This window comes from Telmatherina bonti (genome assembly GCF_933228915.1).
Source record: "Telmatherina bonti genome assembly, chromosome: 5".
Lineage (NCBI taxonomy): Eukaryota > Metazoa > Chordata > Actinopteri > Atheriniformes > Telmatherinidae > Telmatherina > Telmatherina bonti.
Window position 1 is genome coordinate 22,362,282 of NC_136623.1, and position 21,879 is coordinate 22,384,160.

Below are 21,879 nucleotides of genomic sequence, written 5' to 3' on the forward strand. Positions count from 1 at the left end.
TGAACATGAACTCTCACTGGCATCCACAGAGAAGTCCCTTCCTTCTGGTTTTCATCAACACTTCAACCCCCATTGATGGGAGAACAGTGGCCATGAACAAAAGCTGTATATACTGTACAAACACAGCCCTGAACGGCAGCACACTGACTCATTCTTCAATGTGTGTGAGAACGGAGGGGGACCCCTTTCAGCTCCTTTGTGTTGGTGTCTGTCAACAGTGTAGTTGGAGGCAGAGCCTATTGTGGCGGCCAATGTTACGTATTGACACAGGGCCTCGTTCAGCTTGTTCCCAGGGTCCAACCTGAGCACTCATTAATAATGGAGAAACGATCGTCAGGACCAATGAGGAGCTTGCAAATCTGACTGAGCTTGTTGTAAACTACAACTTCATGTATCAGCAGGTAAAACTGAGGTCAAAGCTGATTGTATTGACGCTAAACGTAATCTGACACTGTGAATCTAGGAGAGGTGGTTGAGCGTCAAAAAGCACTAATTAGTATTAGTATTAGTATGTATTCGTATTTAGTATTAACACAAAATGATATAAAACATGCAGCTGACAAAATATCCAGATTACGATATTCTTCTTTACTTTCTCTTATTGTTACAGTTAATTAAAAGAGTCAACTGAAAATGTGAGATAAATAAAATGTGTTAAACTTGAGTGGCAAGATGCAGGTGTGTGCCACACCTCTGGCACCAACAGGGGGCATCACTTCAGGTCAGATTCCCACCAGCCCAAACCATCTACTGAATGGCTCACACGACCTGAGCACTGTGCCCTCTCCTTTTTGCCTTTTTACATGGCTGTTGGGGGACCCGAGGGTGGGTGCTGGCCATTCTGTGTAACTGGGATGAGGAGTGTGTGTGTGTGTGTGTGTATGAGGTCACTGAGGTGCCTCTTGCTTGTGTGCTTTGAGCTTTTTCACGCTTCCTGCTTTGATCTTCCCTCTCATCCCTTCATCCCACACGCTCTCTGTCCCTCAGGCTTCTGGTTTGCAACACACCGACAGTGAGGTTGGAGAGGGAGAGTTAAAGGGGGGGGGGCTCTCACAGAGAAGCCACTTGTTCTGTCATTACAGGCAGCGGTACAGGGACAGAGCTGTTCACAGGGCACAGTCACTGGGTGCAGGGTGCAGTGGGTGGGGGATTGACCGGGAGCTAAAGTGATGCATAGTGTACAGTTCTCCTCTCCTCTTTTATGCTGTCTTAGATCACCCAGCAGTGGGATGGAATTCCTGTGTGAAAAACAACTGCCACAGTCCTTAGAGGGTGGCCTCCTGACCTAGAACAATATGGGAAAGTGGACTCCTTCAGCTGGTAGTAATATAAAGCCTTCAAGAGTCATGAGAGTCTCTGATAAATCACTCAGCTGGAGGCCACGTATGTCTCTCTGCATCTCACAAGGAGCAATTATTTTCAATGGGTCTTATTCTACTGAAGCTTTAAATAGGGTTGCTTCAAAGTATGATCATGTAGGCAGTATGGCCAGAAGTTATAGTTATCATGTGAATATAAAGTACGTCAGAAAACATGCTTTTATCCTCCCCCCATGGCCAGATAATCCTCACATGACCCTGTGCTCTCTCCCCACCCCACCCCACCTGCTGGCACAAGACTGAGAAACACAGATGCAATGGCACAGAGCAGAGCCTCTAATTGAAGATTAATTGGAAAGGGGGGTGTGGGGCATCCCTACTTTTATTTGGACATGTGGTAAGTGTTAGGCAGTGACAAGCAACTCAACCATCTCAGCAGATGACTGCACTTAATATTTCATGACAAACTTTGAGGGAGGGGGGGGCAATATGCAGGGAGACATGTTCTCCAGCTGCATGTTAAAAAATATAAAAATAAAACAACCACATATTTACACTCATCACTGTAGTGCAATGAATTCCTAAATATTATTTACCCTCTCCCCAACAAGCCGTCACGTGCTCCCAACGCATTCTCAGATATTCAAATGATAAATCACTTTAAGCAACATATACCTTTTACAGCAGTGGATATGTTTAACAGCATTGTTTTTAACACAGACTTAAAAACCTTTGAGAAAATAAAGTTACATAAAAATGACACATAAAAAAATTATAAAATTTTGAAAGTGAGATATTTATATTGTTGTTCAGCCCAGCTCATCTAAGAATCTGCAATCCCAGTTTTGTCTCCCGTGTCCAGAACTCGAACTCAAGTTTAGAAGGAGAATATTCATCTACTCTGCTCCCTTTACTTGGATAGGGACAGGCTTCAAAAACAATCCTTGGTAGCCCACCCGAGTTTCAAACTCTTGTCACAGACATGTTGACAGGAGACATGGGACAAAATAATCCATACATGAAGTTCTGTTATAAAATTACTATATGGATTCAGGAAGACTTCCAGAATAGAAACTGAATGGAAAAAAAAACACCTTTATTATTCCCTGTCGGGAAATTCTGTTTATAGTATTTTTCTTTTTTTTTTCCATTTTCTTTATTTTATTGTAAATTATTGCTTGTAAGTCATTTGAGTTCTGTTCCTCAGACAGCAGTAGCTGCAGGCAGGAGTGACCATCATTCTCTGTTGCAGTGGACCTCATAGCATAACACAACAGGTTGCATTTTCCACAACAGATTTAATATGCAACGTCTTGGGGCAGACATTGAAAGGTATCATCTTCGTCAAAAAGTACAGTCTGCTCTGTGCTTACATGTAGATTGTTTCTGTGTTGCATTTCTTGTCTAAACTGTTGTCCAGCTGAACTTCCAGATATCTGTAGTTCTCCTCCACTTCTTTGTCCAGGATGTAAAGAGTCCTTTGCTTACTTTTGTTCCTCCTAAAACCCACAATAATTCTTTTTCCTTTCTTTTTAAACAAGTTGCTTCTGCACCATTCCAGAAATTGACTGAGCCCTGGCCAATGATACACCCCACAACTGCAGATTCATCATCATCTAGTACCGGGATCTCCAATCCTGGTCCTTGAGGACCGATGTCCTGCAGCTTTTCCAAATGTTCCTGCTGCACCACACCTGATTCATATCAGTGTGTATTTAGCAGACATGCAGAGCTTGTCTGAGTCTGAATCAGTGTTCCAGCAGGAACACTTGGAAAACCTGCAGGACACCAGTCCTCGAGGACCAGGGTTGGGGATCCCTGATCTAGTAGAGCAGATTACTTCAAATTTCAGAAGAATGGTTCATTTCTGGAAACAACCATCAAAACTGGGGATTGCTGATTTAATAAAACCGCATTAAGGTGGCCACCACTGAGTATACAAAACTATTGCATTTAGCAATAAAATCACAAAATCATCTTACAAAAATGTTGGGGAAAATGCTTCATGAGCATGCTTATGCTGTTTCTTATGACAGGATGCTACTAGAGTGATATCTGCTCATCTGGGAGATGCAAAAAATCAGCAAGTACATGGAGGAGGACCAGTTCACTACATGGACTAAATAGACCAGATTTCCACTGCAGTGACAGCGACCACTTCTTTCCATGTAACCAGTGTCCCGGTTTTGCAGCAACTGACAAAAGAAGACAAAGGTAAAGAATGTGGACATGTGAGGTTTGGAGAAGAGAAAGTTAAAAAGTTCCAGAATTTCCAGGCTCCTCCATCGATGTCCAGCCCGCCTTTCTCACCCAGAAGAAATAATCTCCTCCAAAGGAATGGGTTCACATGGCCAGACACCTGTCTGCTGAGGCCACAACTTGCAATAAAGCACAGTGTACAAGTGACTGGGGAAGGTCACTGTGACAGATGGGACCGTGGTTGTGACTTGGTCAGCCCACCAAGTTTCACCAAATGGAGGAATGTCATTTGAGGTCTGAATTACGTCACTTTTGCCTCTGCTGCAAGATCAGGCCTACTCAGCTGTGACAGTCAAACATGTGGTAAACAAGACCATGAACAAGACCAAGGAAAGGAAATAGTTGCATTTCTGAACCCTGGTCAAGTGCCAGTCAATTCTGCTGACCAGCCAAACAGGTCCAGTGGCACTGGCCTGAAATCTACACCGCTGATGCAAGGTTGGACATGTTTGCTTCGAAACAGAGGCCATACAAAGCAATTCATCCAACCCGAGCAGTACTGAAGCAGCATGTGAAGCATGCTGCCTGCCGGGTAGGATGTATCTGGAGTCAGTCAACACACAGCATTTCTGTTTACTCAGTCGCCATCTTGCAAAGTCGCCAGTTTGAATTTTTAGGTGGTTCATATGTTTTATCAAACAAGCCATCCTGAGTCCTAATTTCAGTGCTTGTTTCTGGAAATGAATTATTGTTACAGTTATATGCTCTGCTAACTTGAGGTGTTCAACATGTGCAGAAATGGTAAGAGCACAGTGCCCTGTGGTTCACTTATGCTCCTAAGCACCTTCTCAGATACTGTTATCAGCTCTTATTGGATTGCATTAGTGCCCATGGAGCTGGCAACTCGCACATATGGAAAGTGCTCAAAGATATAAAGAGGTTTCAGAGCAACATATGTTCCCTTCCAGGTGACTGGTCTGGCCAGCCATTTCACTGTCCGTAAACATTTGATGTACCATGAAACTAAAAATACGACGAAGACCCAGGAATCTTAAGCAGCTACCATATCAGACAGGAACATTCCTCTGGAATATATCTCTTTAAATATGTTGTATGTTTTGCAGTGAGCTTATCAAATTAACCCTCTAAGGTCCTGGTCTACCATTTAGTTTGGATAAATTTGCAGTGACGTTGATTAAGTTCTTTAAAAAATTGTGGAAATAAACTCTCTACCAATTGGTTTGAGTATGTAAAACTCAAACTAAGTGTTTGTAATAACACTACTGTTTCAACCATTTCACTGTTGTTACATTATTATTAACTTCTTTTTAACATCTCAGCTATTTGCAAAAAAATCTATTCTGTTTATTCTTGTCCAAAACAAATGAAAAAAACACAGAGAAACGTTTTGTTAGTGTGAATGTTAAAGGGTTAAATACTATGTCTCTGTTTATGCTTGTTCTGTTTTATGCTGCGTTTCAAGCATTTTGGAATCAGGGTTGTACAAAGTCTGAGGGAAATGTACAGAAACCGACAGATAAAATTATGGAATTAACAGTAAGACTTCCAGGATACTGGTGCATGTTTGTGTGAGTGAGGAGGAAAAGAGAAAGAGTAGAGGGGCTGTGCTAACCGGCTTTCTGCAGATCACTGGCAGTTTGACTGCAGCGGAGAGTAATGGGGCTGGCAGGGCGGAATCAATTACTGGCCACAACAGATTTTCCCACAGGTCAGAGCTTGGGAAAGCAGTACTTTACTGCAGAACAGACAGCTGGCATGGAGCATCCACTGGGAAAGAAGCTAGCTTTCCAAAAGAAAAAGAAAGAAGGACAGTGTTTTTTTCTGTTGTGATTTTTTTAATACACAATACACTGGTCCTCATGTGTTTCATTAGTTTATCACAAAATATTAATGGTTACACTCAGTAGTAATCAGATTTCAGTTCTATTTGGACTTAAATAAAAAGTTTGTCATGTGGTTGAATAAATATAAAGTTGAGAGGACAGGTGACCTTCACAGACAGACTTTGTGAGCTCTGGAGTACTGAGATTTTCCTGGAATCAACCAGCCTCGTACAGCCTTATGCACACGCACACACACACACACACACACACACACACACACACACACACACACACACACACACACCACATACATAAAGGGATAGAGCTTCGTTATCATCATCTACAGCTTGACTTGGAAAAATAACTCACGCTGCAAGTGTCTGCAGTGTTTTTTCCATGTAATGTTAACGAGGAGATACATTTCAATTAGAGCCCTAAATCCTCTTCCACCTTAACCACACAAACACACACACACACACACATGAACACACTCCATTGATATGCAAACAATGTTGTTCCTGTGGCAACACAATGTGTGGCCTTAAAAGTAGCTTGCTCTATGGTCCTGCTTTCTCTGTGAGGATATCACGTGCTGTCTCCTGTTGCGCTTATTTGGGAACCAGTCTTGTGATCAGCCTTCCCACTATTGTGAACTTGCATTAGTTAACTAGCACTGGGCAACTGGGAAACCTTATAAACAATAAAGTGTACGCACCTTTTGGGAAAATCAAGAAGGGGAATATCTAAGTCATTTATTTATTTATCAGTTTATGTAAGCCAGAGTCTTTTTAAGGTTTTGTTCATTACCTGTTATCTCCAAATCCTGCAAGTGCAAGCTGGCACTGAGATGCTGATATCAGTATTAGGACCTGACTAGTTTTCCTAAGACAATAAAAAACAAAACACATTGAAAACAAAACCAAACTTCTGCTAAACAAAGAAACAAGGAAGTCAACATATCCTCCTTGGCTTTACCTATCCAAAAAGCACAAATAGAATAGTTGCCAACAAAGGCAGGAAAGTAAAGAATGAAAAGGCGGGTGTGTTACGGTCAAACAGTGGGAATGGGTCTAGAGCCTGCATTGGTCCCTGCCCAATATAGCGCCTGGGTGCTGACTGGAATGAGAAGGAACAGGCAGGAAACTGTGGCCCATAGGATAACATTGTTGTATGGAGACTGTCTGGGAGACATTTCCCCCAGTCAGACAGCCTATTTAAGATCAGCATGGGTGGCATTTGTCCTGCCTTATATAAAGTCATATCTCATGTATATATGCAGCATAGTTCAAACTTTTTTGCCCAAGCCTCCCCATCTACCTGAATAAAACATGAATAAGGAAATGATCTCACATGCACAAATGCCTCCCCCAGTGACCTCCTTTTCACCACACCCACAAATGCAAACTTCGGTGCAGCAGTTGTTGAGTGGCAGATATAAGATGTCAGGATGGTGTGCACACAGGATGCAGGCATGGCTGCGAGCGTCGCTGCTGCCGGCAGCCACAACGGTTGACATAGTAAATCAATCCTGATGGGAGAGTGGGAAGGATGGAGGCAGGAGGTGTATGAGGGGGGAGGGGGCCCACAGGGACTGAGTCGGCCTCCGTCAGACACACTCAGCCAGCCAGGGAGAGACTGTCGACGGGTGGGAGAACACTCGCCGGGAAGCGCTCACACGGAGATTGAGTTACCACGGAATTAGATCAGGGTTGTGGGAAACAGCACCTCCTAAACACAGTTGCACACTCTCAGTCACACACACACACACACACACACGTAAACACACCAGCACACACTCAGGCCGCACTCTTGCACACAAAGAGTCACCCGGGGAAACCTGAGGGAAGATTGAGAAAGGCAGCTGGGCACACGCCAGTTTAAAACAAATGCTTGCTTATACCTTCTAGCTTCCTGGCACATGGTTTGAGAAGAGTTTCTTGAAACTGGCGCCGAGTTACACCCACGATCAACAGCCAGGCTGGCATGCTGCTGGAGTTGTCAGATGTAAAGATAAACTAAAATGCAGTAGTCATACACAAATATAACACTCAAACAGAATCCATCTTTTCACAACCTTCACATGCACCCTTACTGGGAGTGGACTAGGGGTTGAGATCAGTTTCTAATGGCACAGCTGAAATGTAAGGGTTTTTAGAAGTTTGCTCAAAACTGTGTTTAATGAGTGAAAAGAATTTTCAAAACTTACCTGGTGGACATTGACAGTCAGGTGTGAATGCTTTATGTTTACATAACAGAAACTATATAAAGCTATCTGTCCAGTGGGATGAACAGTGGAATATGGACTTGTTACCATAATCATTTGACAAACATCATTGAAATGATTTGAAATATATTTAACCTGCCATAAAAGTTTAATGTGTGAGTCAGACTGGGATAAAAAGCAACATGAGGTTAAACATCTGTATTTGACTTTGCTCCATTAGCATTAGCCCTTCTGAGAACAGGACCAATACAGAGCCTCATAAAAACATACGGAAGTCTATGGTTTTCAGCACCTGATTACAAACATGTTAAGGGTTATAAAATAACTGAGACTGGAATCTGAAAATGCATGAAATTGATGAAGACAGGCATGACTTTTAGAGAGTGTACTGAAAAGGAAAGCAGCAGAGGTTAAGGCCTGAGTATGTGTGTTATCTGCATGTCAGGGATAATATGAAGACTCGTCCACACTCACTGCATCAACAGGACTGACTGAAGCGTGCACATTGTATCTGTCACCACTGAAACCCCCACTGACATCCTGGGAACAGAAAGTGTCGGCCTGCAGTTGCTCCTGTGAATCAAGCTCTCATCCATACTTGTCTAGCTCCCACTGCACCAAGTTAACAACTGACCTGATGGACAGAGCAGAGAAACAGCTGCTCCTCAACACAGTGCTGATCTAGAGGATGATGGTGATAGCCTTAACAGACATGTCAGACACAGAGCAGGAACCTAGTCAAACCTTGAGTAATTTCCAGAACTTCATCATTGTACGTCTGCCAACAAAGCAACAAAAATTATTTAAATAGCAAACATTGGAATAAAATCAACACTCCATTAGAGAAGTAAAGAAAAAAAACCTTGAACATCCTTGCAGAATAAAACATACATGCACAACAGCATGTTATATCTGATTTGGAGGAACCAGTTTTACAGTATCCATTGCCGAGTACTTTATCCATATCAGTGCACAAGTTATGAGTTTAAATGCTTAGCATGGTAAAGCTTTAAAATAGCTATAATGGCAAATGTCATTCCTGGTTATTATCAACATATAAATGACTTAAACCTACCTATTTAATTGATCAATGGATAAAAAAAAAAAAGAAATCTTCCTTGTAATTTTGCTCGTATAAAAGTATGAGCAATTTTTTTCCCTAATAAGTATATCGTCCTTAAGATCACTTATGACAGAGGCAATGCCATCCTGTAGTGAAGTTTCTCTCCTTATATGAATCTCATAGTACACATGGGAGAAAATCCCAAATCAGTCAACTAATATGAGAACTTAAAGTTGCTACTCCTACAGTTAAGTTAAGGTCTGACTACTTATATAGGAAACTGATGGGAAACTTGACCTACACTAAAATACTCTAGAAAAAAAAAAACACCAGGCCCAGTTTCACTGCAGAGTCAGGTGAAAATCATCATACCTTGTCTCATCACACCCCTTCCTTAAAAGAAAGGAGGGGGTCTCTTGGGAGAAACTTGTGAATCCTTCCGGCTGAACAGTAGTGGTCTTGAAGAACACAACTGACAATGGATAATGAAAAACCCTCTTAGAACATGATCTCACACAACACCACTGAGGAATCCTCCAACTATTGAAGCAACAGAAAAAAATGAAGACAACCAAAAAATAGCCAGCCAAACTCTTTTATACACTCATGTAATACTTTGGATAATAATTTCATTACTTGGCTTAAAGAAAAAAAATTCATTCGTCTACAGGTTTTTCTTTAATATGATCTATGACTTCATTGGCAATTTTTATTGGCTCAAGTCTCTCCAAGCACCGCCCACACATTCAAGGAGCCCCGCCTCCCCCATCTCTGTGAAAATAGCCTCTTCCGTGGCAGATCTGATGTTCAAAACTGTTGCTCAGACCGTCTGCCGTCAGTGTGCTGCTGGAGCTTTCTGAGGAAGGAGGATATTCACCACTGCGGCTGGGAGGATGAAGAGAAACCACAATTACAGCTCATCGGACAGCGAGCTGGACGACAACGTTGAAGTAGAGAAGGACAGCAGTGACGAAAATGGGTATTTCACCATAATATTCACCTGTCTTATTTATGCATGTTACATTTTGAGTTTTATTTAATTTTATCCTTTTATCTAGATTTATTTTGACTTTTTTTTTTAAATTTTTTTTATTATATTTACACACAATTCTTTGCTTTAATTTCCAGTCATCTTGACTCTCTTGGATCCATGTCACCTTCCACCACTACACAAGTTCAAGCCAGAAAAAGGCGCAGAGGGGTATGTTAACCTCTGACACTTGGAATCACGCTGCACACTGCTAATTACGTCAAATACATATGATTTGGATTTATAAGAAAAATGTTTTCCAACAGCTTATTGAGAAAAGAAGACGTGACCGGATCAATAACAGCTTGTCAGAACTGAGACGTTTGGTGCCAAGTGCCTTTGAGAAGCAGGTACATTTCTGTTTCTTTTCCACTGCCTCATTTTTTTTGTTTGCTGACTATATGCATGCAGAATGAGGATGATATAATCTAAAGTAAAACATTCTGTTTGCATAGGGATCAGCTAAATTGGAAAAAGCAGAAATTTTGCAGATGACAGTTGACCATTTGAAGATGCTCCATGCATCTGGCGGCAAAGGTTAATACGTTTTGTGTTTTAAAATGGAAATAGTAATTGCAAAATGTACTATTAATAACATGCTTAGTTAAAGTTTCTGCTTTCTCTCCCGACAGGTTACTTTGAAGCTCATGCTCTTGCGAAGGATTACCGCAGCCTGGGCTTCAGAGAGTGCCTGGCAGAGACAGCCCGCTACCTAAGCATCGTAGAGGGTCGGGACAGCACAGACTCTCTTCGTGTACGATTAGTGTCCCACCTCACCAACTATGCATCTCAAAGGGAGGTGCACACTGGACTGGAACACTTGGCCTGGGGCTCTGCCTACGGGACTACCCCTGCCCATCTCCCCCACCACCTCCTTCTACAGCACCCTCAGGGCAGGACACCTGCACACAGAAACAACAGCAACCCACCCTGCTCTTCCTCCACTCCCTCTTCATCTTCCTCTTCATCCACTGAGACATCTGGGACATCCAGACTTAGCATCTTACCCCCCACAGAGTCCCTCAGGGTGCCTCCCAATGGCTCTATACCCCTAAGTCTGCCTGTGCCAACTTCCAAGCTTTCACCGCCACTGGTCTCATCTCTGTCCTCACTTTCTGCCTTCCCCCTCTCCTTCAGTGCCTTTCCTCTCGTCTCCCCAACAGCCGTCAACACAGTGAGTCCCTCCTCTACCATGTCGAAGCCTTATAGGCCTTGGGGCTTGGAGATTGGAGCCTTCTGACGCTAAGTAGCCAACTGAAGGCAACAGCTGAGCTGGACAACATCACAGACATGTAGGCAGGAAAACCCTTTTCAACTGTTTCTATTACAAGAAACCACTGAAAACAAAGGAAAACAGTTTTATTTTATGAAGAAATCAGTGTGAGAAGTTGCAAGGGAGGTAAAATTCCTGTCGGTTTGTTTACTGCTTGTAACAAGTGGGCAGATTTTAAATGATCCTGTTGCATTGTTTGTTAAACTGGAAGTAATTTAGGTGGCCTGCACTGCCTCCAGGTTGAGGACTCTTGGTATGATACGATAAATGGCCATGAATAGATTTACTGTAAGCACAAATTTAGAGGTAAGACTTTGTATGTCATATACTGTAACATGTACATTTGGCTAGCAGGTGACTACATTTAACATGATGTAGAGTTGCTAAATTTGATCTGATTTTCTTTAGTGAGCCTACAACTGTGTGAAAATTATGCATATTGTGCAGCACAGATGGAGATTTAACTACTTGACAATTGGAAATTTGCATTTATGTATCTATTTGTAATATTTTTGTACCAATAAATTGAATCTAAACATATGAAACAGTCATATAAATCAGTGATTTTTTTCATTTTTATTTGTTTGTTTCAGCTGCACCCTAAAGCATTAAGGTACCTAAACGTTAAATGATAGAACAGTAGAGTACCTTTTCAATAGTAACACTACAGAGTCCTATAATAAAATGGGCTGATAATATATTTTACCAAATGACAAATAATCTGCAGGTGCATTTCTGTTGAGGTCCAGCAAAAGTTCATTATGAGCTAATAAGGTCCTGGTTATTGACTCGAGGCACTTCCTTCACCGTGTGCCAGGTTAGGTAACCAAATCCAAAAGCATTGTTGCCCTTATGAATACCCAGGAAATCATTAAGAGTCAGAGGAAATCCTTTACAATGTTGCCCTGACCTCACCAGCCTGGGCTGGTCTAAAACGGAGACAATAGTGTGAACAGGATGAGGACGTTGAAGGAAAGCTGTTATAAAGTAACAACAACACACAGACAGCTGGATTCATAAATCACTGTTCAGCACCAAGGTGCTTTTACTGGTCCATTCTTAGACATGCAGGTTTTTAAGGGTTCATTGTTTTATCAAATCATGCAGCACATCAGACATCCAGGTTTGGGGGTGGGTGGGGGTTATTATGCCTGTAATTTGCTGCCTGAGGGATGAAACCATGTTATTAATAAGTTTATTTCCATCTTTTGAGAATCATTATGTCTGTAAGTTCAACACACGTCACAATCAGATCCATAGTGTCTGGGTATGTGTGTGTTTGTTTGTTTATATTGAATTTCTAATGTATTTGCATTTGGCTAATTGTGAATGGTTGATTGCTGAAATGGATTCAAGCCTCCAGCCCTTTTATTCTGCACTAAACCAATCTGACACTGCCACCTGCTGGTTTCACATCCCGCTTGCTTTTAATCTAACCCCACAAGAGAAAGCCCAGGACAAAAGTTTAAATAAATGGATACCAGGCTGAAGCATAAACAAAACAATGAGGTCAGAAAACTGAGTCGCAGGTTGTGTAGATAACTGGTTCTTTTATTTGGCAGTTTACAATTCCCCTTGTGTTTTAGCACAGAAAAGTATTAGACGGTGCATGCCATGTTCACAGAACCCCCAAACCTTTATTAAGCAAAGCTTTCACAGAGAATTATATGAAGGGAGAGAAACACAAGCAGCAGAGGATGCAGGCAAATATCAGTGTTATACTGAATTTTAAAAAGAGACTAGTTCAGTGTGCTGAATGTAAAGCATCCGGCATCCATTCTCTACCCAATCTTCTGAAGAGAGAAGATGCTAATGATGCCTCAAGATAAATCTGCATTCACACACACCCACACAGACATACATTATGTTCACACCATCAATATCAAGATGGGAGCAACTGCACATTCCACTGTCCAAGACACTATGCATGAGACCAGGAAAGTGTCAAAACATTCATAAATTTGTAAGATTAGTCCTCAAATACTGTGTTTGTAGTGGAGGAGTTTACTTAACTATGGATGGACTTACTGAAAAAACTGCTCTTTTGATGATTAATGGGAGTATCCAAGTGTATAAACAGTTGCTCCTGTTGGGCAAAAGACATTCTTAATTACATAAAGCACCTATCTTCTTTATCAAGCTCATTTCAGAGGAGGTGGACGCTTCATGAATCTGTGGGTTTGGTCTAATAAGTTCCAAGCGTGCGTATTGAGAATGATTAGGTGTTCACGAGGAAGGAGAAAGATGCCATACACCCATTTCTTATGCAGTTTGTAGTGTAGGTACACCAGCTATCGTTCTTTCACAAAACACACAAACATCATTATCATGACATCATCAGGAAATGCTGCAAACTGTCCATCTACCTGCCAACTCACAACACCGTGGCCTTTGACAAAAAAAAAAGAAAGAAAAACAGTTGTGGAGTCAGATTTCAAGACCTGAAACGATAATCAATGACAAACTAAAAGATAGATAGATAGATAGATAGATAGATAGATAGATAGATAGATAGATAGATAGATAGATAGATAGATAGATAGATAGATAGATAGATAGAAAGAAAAAAAACTGCCATATTTTTGCATCCTTCTAAACTCAACAAGTCTGTTTAATTCTCAAAAGAAGTGTTGTTTGTATCACTGATAATACTGAGATCGTGAGTACTGGTGAGAAGATGTGCGGTGATATGGTGGTGAGGCCCTTTGGCCTCTTGGCCTTCAGGGAAGTGTGTCTGTTTCAGAGAAGTTGAGGGCAGGGCGAGCATGGATGGAGGGACATGGATGGACCACGGAAGTCAGGACTTGTGTGATGTTCATGCTACCAGCTCTTCCCTCATTTCTTTGTTCCTGCGCACCACCGCGGCGTGCCTCTCCTGAACACAACAACGCAGTGAGAATGATTAGTTGTCGGGACAGTCCCAGGTCCCTCATTGATGCAAGCTAGCATTGGATTTCTGCATCTCTCACCTTCTCCTGCAGGCGCTCCATCATGGCTGCCAGGTAGGCATCACGGTTTTCCTTGATCTGTTCCATCTTCAGCTGGAGCTTCTCCTCGGCCATCTTGCTGAAGTTGCTGTTCTCCTCCATGGCCTTTAGCAACACATCCCGTTCATGCTCTCGCTTTTCTGCCAAAGCCCTCAGCACCTGAGCCTCTTGGAACTAAAAATGCAAGTGAAAAATAATCATATTCAGTTATTTATTTTCATCATCCAAAACTGTGTGACACAGAGAAACTACTCACCCTCCTCCGCTCCTCAGCAGCCTCCAGTTTCTTCTCAATGTCCTCCAAGGAGATATCCCTCTTTGGGGGGGAGGGGAGGTTGTGGGCGACATCTGACACTGGAGACGGAGGCTTGAGAATCACCTCAAAGGCCTGTCCCGAGGCCCGCTTGTTTATCGGTTTCACCTCCATGTCTGTGAATCAAGCAATGGCAATGATGACGCTGTCAAAAAATTCAATTTCCAATAACACATCAGCCGATCTATTGATTACAAATCCCTTTATTTACAAGGTAGAGAAAACATTCATAAGGGGCAGCTTATCTGATTCAGAAGAAAATCAATGTTTGAGCTCATCTATACCTTCAAACTCACATACAAGCTTGTTGCGAGATTCTGGGTAGAAGCAGGAGCAGATGAGGGAGAGGACAGACAACTCCTTCATCTTCTCTTTGTAGGCTGTGGGGACAGAGACAACATAGCATCCAGGTGAGTCTGAAGCACACAAAATAACACCTAACGTAGCTATCCTCTCAGCTAAATAACACTACCTCAAATTACAAACTAATTTACATTCTTAGAACTGAGGTATTCCCTAAGACAGGAAATGAAACATAAAAGTTAATCTACCTTCAAATTCATTTGACATTATCTATGTTATGCCTTCCATACTTTGTTATGCCTGCTGTTAAAGACAGCTGAATAATGACCTGGACTTCATTTGTTTTCTGTTGTCTTGCCTGCAACAATATTATTTCCTGTCCTTCCCATATTTGACTAAGTGCCCACCTCAAAGAGGACTACAGATTGTCTGCTGCTAAGCCTTCTGCTGCAAAGGCCAGCATGTGAAGCAGCCTCTTGCTGCAGGGCTGGCCTGCCTCCCACCTTGCCACACTCTTGTCTGCTTCAGTACACCACTTTACTCCATTATGAAGCCAGTCAGCACCACATATTGTCAAATAATAACCAAATACTGCCCTAAAAAAAGTCAATATTTCCGTTAAGTAAACAAAGCCATAAAAACATACTTTGTTAAATGGCTGGCCTACAATAATAGCTGAACAATGTCTGATGAAATTGAGTTAGATGAATTACAGCACATGTCACAGCTGGTGCTACATTTTGAGCTCAGGCAATGTGGAAAGCCAGATGAATAAAAGGAGAAATGCTTCAATTGAACGGATTAAACAAACCTGATCAAAAAAGAAAAAAAAACAAACAAAAAAACAGCATATTAAAACGTTTCTAAATGACCAGCTACACATGTGAACGTGTGATTATAATAAGTTAATGCAGAATTCAGAGATATAAAGCCCTGTAAGCTTTGCTATCGGCTACATGATCGGCAGCCCAGCATCTTGGGTGGGGTCCGTCTGCATTATGCTGCATGTTGGGGCCGCTGTAGCATGAAGAGAGGGTGCAGGGTTAAGACTAAACCTCTCCTCAAAGGAGATCCAGGCTGACTAAATATCATCTGTTACACAGAATAAGGTAAATCCACAGGATGAAGATGACGAAGGAAGACATTTTAGTGATCTAGCGACAGAGGATGCTGAGGCTTGTGAGGCTGTGATTTACAGACCCTGGAGCTGAGACAGTCCGGTTCACGGCTCATACAAACATAAAATGGAAAGATGAAATATCCCTTTTTAGTTTCAAGCATAAAAACGCACATTTCGGCTTGGAGCCATTACAGAAATCTGACCACCTGCCGGTATAGGTTACAACACAGGGCCGACACAAGGAGGATGCACCTTCCACAAGCCCATCCATCCATCCATCCAGAAACAAACGGTCTCAGCGCGCTTACCGGTTGCTGTTTTGGCCATGGCTGATGGATTTTTCCGCAGAGGATGCTGTGGCTCTGTTCTGGTCAACGGTGAGGCTGCTTAAGGCACTGAGTCAGCGAATAGACCTGGCTTGGATCAGAGAGCAGACAGGAGGGGGGCGCGCACGGGAGCGCGCAAGCAGACCCTCCTCTGTCCTCTGACGCGCAGAGCAGCGTTCATCATCCACCGCTGTAGTCTGAAGCCTGGAAACACCTAAAGACCCAGACCCCTCTGTTGAAACCCGGTACTAAAGACAATTTTAAGCTAAAGGAAACAATCCTTGTCCTTAACTTGCTTGATATTATACTTGAAGGTGCCCAATTTTAAGGAGAGGCTTATGAAGAGTGCATGGTGTCGATCTGAAAGCCCATCAAATACACAATGCGTTGCCCAGCTGGTATTGGTCACCTATTTCACAGGTAATGGAAGTCAGACTTAAATTTGATCTCAAAATGGCTTTATGTCACAACTTATTGAACTTAGTGATTGCTTATAACAGTGGCTATCCTGTTAAAGCAGCTTTACATTAACTGTCTGCACACTGGACAGAATATTAATGTTCATGAGTCATGTAAAGGGAAAATACTTTGAATAATTTATTACTGATGATGTGCAAAATATTTAGAAAGTAGTCAATTAGTCCTGCAACCATCCTGTTCCTGCATGGAGTTGGTATGAATGCATGTTGCAAGTGTGCTACATTTAAGAAGATAAAACAGAAAAAAAACAACAGTTTAAGTGAGGATATCTTTATTTGTTGTATACCACATGTAGTGGAATACCATTTCCTGCAGTGTATAGGTTCTCAATGTAATTTCAAAACAATATATAAGGACCTCTTATATATATATTAAGGACCACAAACTGTTGATTTCAAATAAAATACACACAGCCCTAAATCCGCCATATTTAATACAATTATAACACTTAATGCTCAATTAAATCACTTTAAAATCTCTATAATACAAAGGAAAAAAGTGAGGAAGTGCATATTTGTTTTTGTTTTTTTTATATTGGCCTAAAACAAGCATCAGTGCATAAATATAAGGCATAATATAAAAATTAGCAGATGTAGAAACATTCAAATTTGTATAAGCAAGAATGAATACCAACAAAAAACTGTTCAATGTGACTGTAGTACACTTATTTTTTCAGTATTTGGTCTTCACTTAGACTCAGTGGTTCCCTGCTTTGGCCTTCAGTTTCTTCTTTATGTAGTAACCAACCAGTATCTGAGGACGTTGCTGGTAATTGCGAAGAACCTCATGAGAGCTGGTCAGCTGATCTCCCTTCAGTCGGTCCAACAATGTTACACAAACAACAGCAGCTTTAAATAATGAAACATAAGTGTTAGAAATTCAACAAGAAGTTAACATAAAGTTCTGTTTATAGATGAGGAAACTTTGATCAGACGTAATCTTATGTGAACTTTAGGTTATTTCACCTCGTAGACCACTCAGTTTACACATGGCAGCAAAAACTGATGATTCCATTTCAATGTTGCAAACTTCTGCCTCTTTGGCTTTCATGAGGTAGTCTTGTTTATCCTTCTCAGTGTATGAACAGAAGGCACCATCCAAACGGGCTTGTCCTGAGTGTTTTTAAAGAAAAGAGAAAGACAGGGAAAAGCTGTAAAAAACAATAACATAAAAAAGGTAAGTAGACAATATCTTGACCCATTAGTGCACCACAACTCATACCTTCGTAGAAATCCAGTGTACACATGGTGTTGCCTATCACCGTGTCAAACTGGTTCAGCTCTTTACTACATTGCAGCAACTCCTCTGCCAGGCTTTCATCCAGATCAGTGTTTCGTACGACTGTCTTTCCCAGGATCACCTGTTCAAACTTGGGCAGAAAGGTGGCATCCACAGACTGCTTGGTAAGAACAACAGTGCCAGGTTCAAGTCCTAAAAAATGTAAATAAATAATTATGATAAATAAATAACAGCAAATGAGATATGTCTTAAATTCAGTCATTTATTAATTAATTTCCTTAACAGCTCAATCCCATTAAAGGTCACTGGAAGCTGGTGCTTATCCCAGCAATCATTGGGCGAGAGGCAGGGCACAACCTGGACAGGTCACCAGTCCATCACAGGGCCAAAACAGAGAGGCAAACAACTAACTCATGCTCACATTCGCTCTTACGGAGAATTTTGAGTGATCAATTTACCTAACATGCATGTCTTTGGATGGTAGGAGGAAGCCGGAGTATGCGTAGAGAAGCCACACATACGCAGGGAGAACATGCAAACTCTGCACAGGAAGGCCACTGTCTGAACCTCAGGAGCAGGACTAGAACAGGAGATAAGTCTTTCTAGCCTAAAAACAGAGCTTTAAAGCAAACATGAGACTTGGACATCCACAGAATTCCTTAAAGCTCTCATTCTGGTGTGTTTCAGAAGAAACGTCTTTATGCAACTCGCATACTTTCTGCTCCACAGCATAGAAATATTCATTATGTAACATAACATGTTGGTTGTGCTAGATGTGTGTAAAATTCCAATTTTCCAAAAAAAAAAAAAAAAAAAAAAAAAAACCTGCACTGCGCATAGTAATATGAAAACATTGAGGGATTCTAGGAATCTCACTGAGTAAAGGCCAAGTTTGAAAACCACAGCTGGATGTGCATGACCTTTGAGCCTTTCAGGCAAACCTGCACGATAAACTGTCACGCGATTATCTCAATATAACGTTGTGGGCTTTGACATACCTTGGAAAAACATAGTCATCAGTATCACTGATGCTGGTCTAACAGACAGCAAATGTGATATTATGGGATGTTTCACAGACAATGGTATAGGGCCCATATACAGACTGATGAGCAGATAAAATCTTGCATTCAGCAAAAAGAGGCACGGTTTCCTTTTGAAAAACATCAACGATCAGTATCATCAGCTTCAATTAAAAGGAATATGGATGTAACACAATGATAAACCTATCTAACTATTTTGGGGCGTATGTGTTTGTTGCTGTCATCAAATTTGAGATACATTACTTCATAGTATGTCTAGAAAAGCTTCAAATAGATCAAATAAACTTAAAAAAAAAAAAAAAAAAAAGAAAAAAGAAAAAGAAGAAATTTTCTTTTTAAAAATTTTCTCTAATTCTCATGGTACGGTTTTCCCAAACCTTTCAAAGTTGGAAAGAGAAAAAGGAAAAAAAAAAAAAAAAAACTGGGCTACCTGACACTACTCAGTGGTTGAAGTCACCTTTGCCTCCCTATTGTAGTGAAAAAAAGATTTCTTTGTGGCAAAGACAAAGAACCCTGCTGTTGTCAGATGGGTGAAAACATGAACCTACCTTCTAGCAAATGAGTCCATGTCAGTTTGAGACATTTTCACTAAACATTCATGAACTTATTCACAGAACTTATTCTTTCTTACAATGACTAGATGTGTTTCTTCCTCAATGTTTTTGAACCTTGTACTCATTTTAGCCCATTTTTCATTGTCCACTAAAATTGTAAATGATCTTTTATTGAATACATTTCGTGACTTTTACCAGCCTGACTGCCTCTGTCTTCTGTATCAAGGTTTGTTCTCTGGGCTTTGACACTCATATTTGGTCTATAATTTAAGCTAATAATAATTAAAATAACTCAAAATGAACTCACATGCAAATCTTTACATTGTTCTTGCCTATAGTAAATAAACCCTCTCATTGTATGTTGAAAAAATTATGGAGTTACTACAAGAAGCATAATGAATTATTACAAAGAGGAATAACCTACAATTGTTCATCTATACAAAGCTGGAGATGTTTCCAGAGTCATTTTTTAACTGATAAATCAACAGTCAACTTTTCCAGAGACTTTTTAGGAATGTAAATATTTTATACTAAAATTTAGTTGAGCAGCCTATGAGAAGAGGTTGTGAACTAATTTAAAAATGTATACATAATATATACATACCTAGTCCTCCTGATGTGCCAATGCGTATAATAGTAACATCTGTGCAATGTGCGTGATGAAGGAGCTTTATTAGCTCGTGCAACATTATGGCAATAGATGGAATTCCCATCCCATGCTGCAGAAATCAAACAGACAGGTCACACACAAATTAGCCATATATAACAACAAATCCAAAATCCATTCAGAAATTAAAAAGATTCCAGGACTTTAAAATGCTAAGTGGAGCTTTTATTGTTACATACACTGACAGAGAGAACGGGGCCAATTTTGTACATGGCGTAGCGATCCGTTCCAGCACAGATGTTAGGGTATTCTGATTTGGGGTCTTCCATAGCAAGTTCAGCAGCAATGTACTCAATAAACGACTTCATTCTCCAGGGGCTGCCACCGACACACACAAACTACGATAAAACAGACACACAGTATGGTTTTCTTTTTTTTTGCTTAAGACTCCAGCTATACTAGCTTCATGGTATGCAGTGATAAGAGACTGTTCATGCCATGTTCATTTACATATTTAGAATATTTCAAGAATTTGTTCAACAACAACAACAATAGAAAAACAGCTTCGGTCACTGTGAAAAATATCTTTAACCCTTATTGTGTAATACTGAATTCCAGTAAACCATAACTAATTAAACACAAAAATAAAATATACCATTCTGAGTACACATCATTACTTTTATATCACCAAACATGGCAGGTAGGTTGTGGGTTCCAGTTCCTAAACTGAAGTGGTACAGGATGTCATCTTTCAGGGCATCCAGGTGTGGGTTGTGGACACAAACAGGACTATAAGAATAAGAAAAGTCAGATATTCGTGTTTTTTCCCTCTCACTCAAACTCAACTGATATTTCACCACAAAGTGAATTCAAAACACATATAGTTACTTTATTCTGTGTTATAAAGCAAGACAAACACCGAATTGTCTATTTTTCGGATTTCAAGATAAAAATTAGTAATCTAAATTTAGCCTACAGCTGAAGAATCTTGTAAATTCTTTTTATTTTGTTACATAATCTGCAGAGGAATGATTATCATTACAAGAACAAAGTAATAGAAGTACTTCATGTGCGTAGTATTTACATACATTCATACCTACAGCTGCCTGGTTACTGTTACTATGGCAGCCAGATTAATACCCGTTATTACCAAATTACAAGTTTCTGTCATGTGGTCTATTTATGACAGAACTCGACCACATGACAGACTATTATCTGTATAAGTGTTCAAAAGCTCGATAGTGTTCATTTGTGTATTTACTTTAGTAAAACTTTTATGTTTGGATGGGGGACCGACCAGGCTCAAATACATTTTATTTATTTAATTTACTCATTGTGACATTCTGTCCCACCCAGTAGCTTCCTCATTACCAGTAACCTTGTGAAATGAAGTGTCGTAAGGCTTTGCATTAAGCAACACACCAATTAAATATGTTATAATAAATGCAACTTCTCACCTGCTCCACTGCGCGCTTCGCTTGTCGTCCTTCGGGTCCATCTTTCTAAGAAAAGGAGACGAACAAACTGAACCGAACAACATTGTTGAATACCCAGTAAAATACCTTCAACACCACTTGACGTTGACAACTAATCTAGAGACACACTTCTCCGTACATATACCTGCCTGATAAAAAGTCCGTTGGTAAAGCCGCATCCATTTTTCACTTGACCCCCTCCCAAGCATAGGTTACACATTGCGCGCACACAGCATTTTATCGGAAACAGAGAGGGGGGGGAAAAAAACAAGAAAAAAAATTATTAACTCTATAGTTACCTTATAGATAAGCTTGAGGGACAGTGATAGGCTTCAAAAGCTGTAAAAATAAGCTACATATAGAAATATGTCCTTGTGGTTTCTCTTTCCTCCGGTTTCCTTCTATTTTGACAAATTAATTTTGCTTTGAACATTTGACGTCGACGCCGTAACACAAAACGCCGGCCTACCACGACGAACGAGT

The 21,879-nt window shown here is 40.8% G+C and overlaps 3 protein-coding genes across 4 annotated transcripts; 1 reads left to right on the plus strand and 2 right to left on the minus strand.

The window, feature by feature from the left end:
- Positions 1-9,496: 9,496 nt before the first annotated feature.
- On the plus strand, positions 9,497-11,483 carry LOC306756625 (hairy/enhancer-of-split related with YRPW motif protein 1-like). The gene is made up of 5 exons (XM_079241435.1): positions 9,497-9,628; positions 9,778-9,850; positions 9,946-10,029; positions 10,135-10,216; positions 10,312-11,483. Exons 1-5 carry the CDS (start codon positions 9,543-9,545, stop codon positions 10,917-10,919), a joined length of 933 nt encoding a protein of 310 aa, XP_079097561.1. The 5' UTR covers positions 9,497-9,542; the 3' UTR covers positions 10,920-11,483.
- Positions 11,484-13,767: 2,284 nt separating this feature from the next.
- On the minus strand, positions 13,768-14,366 carry stmn2a (stathmin 2a; the record flags this gene model as incomplete). The annotated part of the gene is made up of 3 exons (XM_079240039.1): positions 13,768-13,827; positions 13,922-14,113; positions 14,196-14,366. The coding sequence occupies 3 exons, from the start codon at positions 14,364-14,366 to the stop codon at positions 13,768-13,770; spliced, it is 423 nt and encodes a 140-aa protein (XP_079096165.1).
- A 2,581-nt stretch (positions 14,367-16,947) lies between these two features.
- On the minus strand, positions 16,948-21,874 carry upp1 (uridine phosphorylase 1). 2 transcript variants are annotated; one of them, XM_079240419.1, is made up of 8 exons: positions 21,696-21,874; positions 21,379-21,423; positions 20,599-20,710; positions 20,161-20,319; positions 19,919-20,033; positions 17,703-17,912; positions 17,447-17,593; positions 16,948-17,329 (listed from the first exon to the last, which is right to left on the minus strand). In XM_079240419.1, exons 2-8 carry the CDS (start codon positions 21,417-21,419, stop codon positions 17,178-17,180), a joined length of 936 nt encoding a protein of 311 aa, XP_079096545.1. In that variant the 5' UTR covers positions 21,420-21,423; positions 21,696-21,874; the 3' UTR covers positions 16,948-17,177. The 2 variants fall into 2 exon arrangements, with proteins under 2 accessions (XP_079096545.1, XP_079096546.1); XM_079240420.1 differs by lacking the exon at positions 21,696-21,874 and having other exon boundaries at positions 21,379-21,453.
- Positions 21,875-21,879: the final 5 nt, after the last annotated feature.

Coding starts and splice junctions, on each gene's coding strand:
- upp1 (XM_079240419.1), bottom strand. CDS start 21,419: ATGGACCCGAAGGACGACAAGCGAAGCGCGCAGTGGAGCAG. Junction 20,034..20,160: donor GCCCCGTTCTCTCTGTCAGT/GTATGTAACAAT, acceptor TGATTTCTGCAG/CATGGGATGGGAATTCCATC. Junction 17,913..19,918: donor TGGCACATCAGGAGGACTAG/GTATGTATATAT, acceptor TACATTTTTTAG/GACTTGAACCTGGCACTGTT.
- LOC306756625 (XM_079241435.1), top strand. CDS start 9,543: ATGAAGAGAAACCACAATTACAGCTCATCGGACAGCGAGCTGGACGAC. Junction 10,030..10,134: donor CAAGTGCCTTTGAGAAGCAG/GTACATTTCTGT, acceptor CTGTTTGCATAG/GGATCAGCTAAATTGGAAAA. Junction 10,217..10,311: donor CCATGCATCTGGCGGCAAAG/GTTAATACGTTT, acceptor CTCTCCCGACAG/GTTACTTTGAAGCTCATGCT.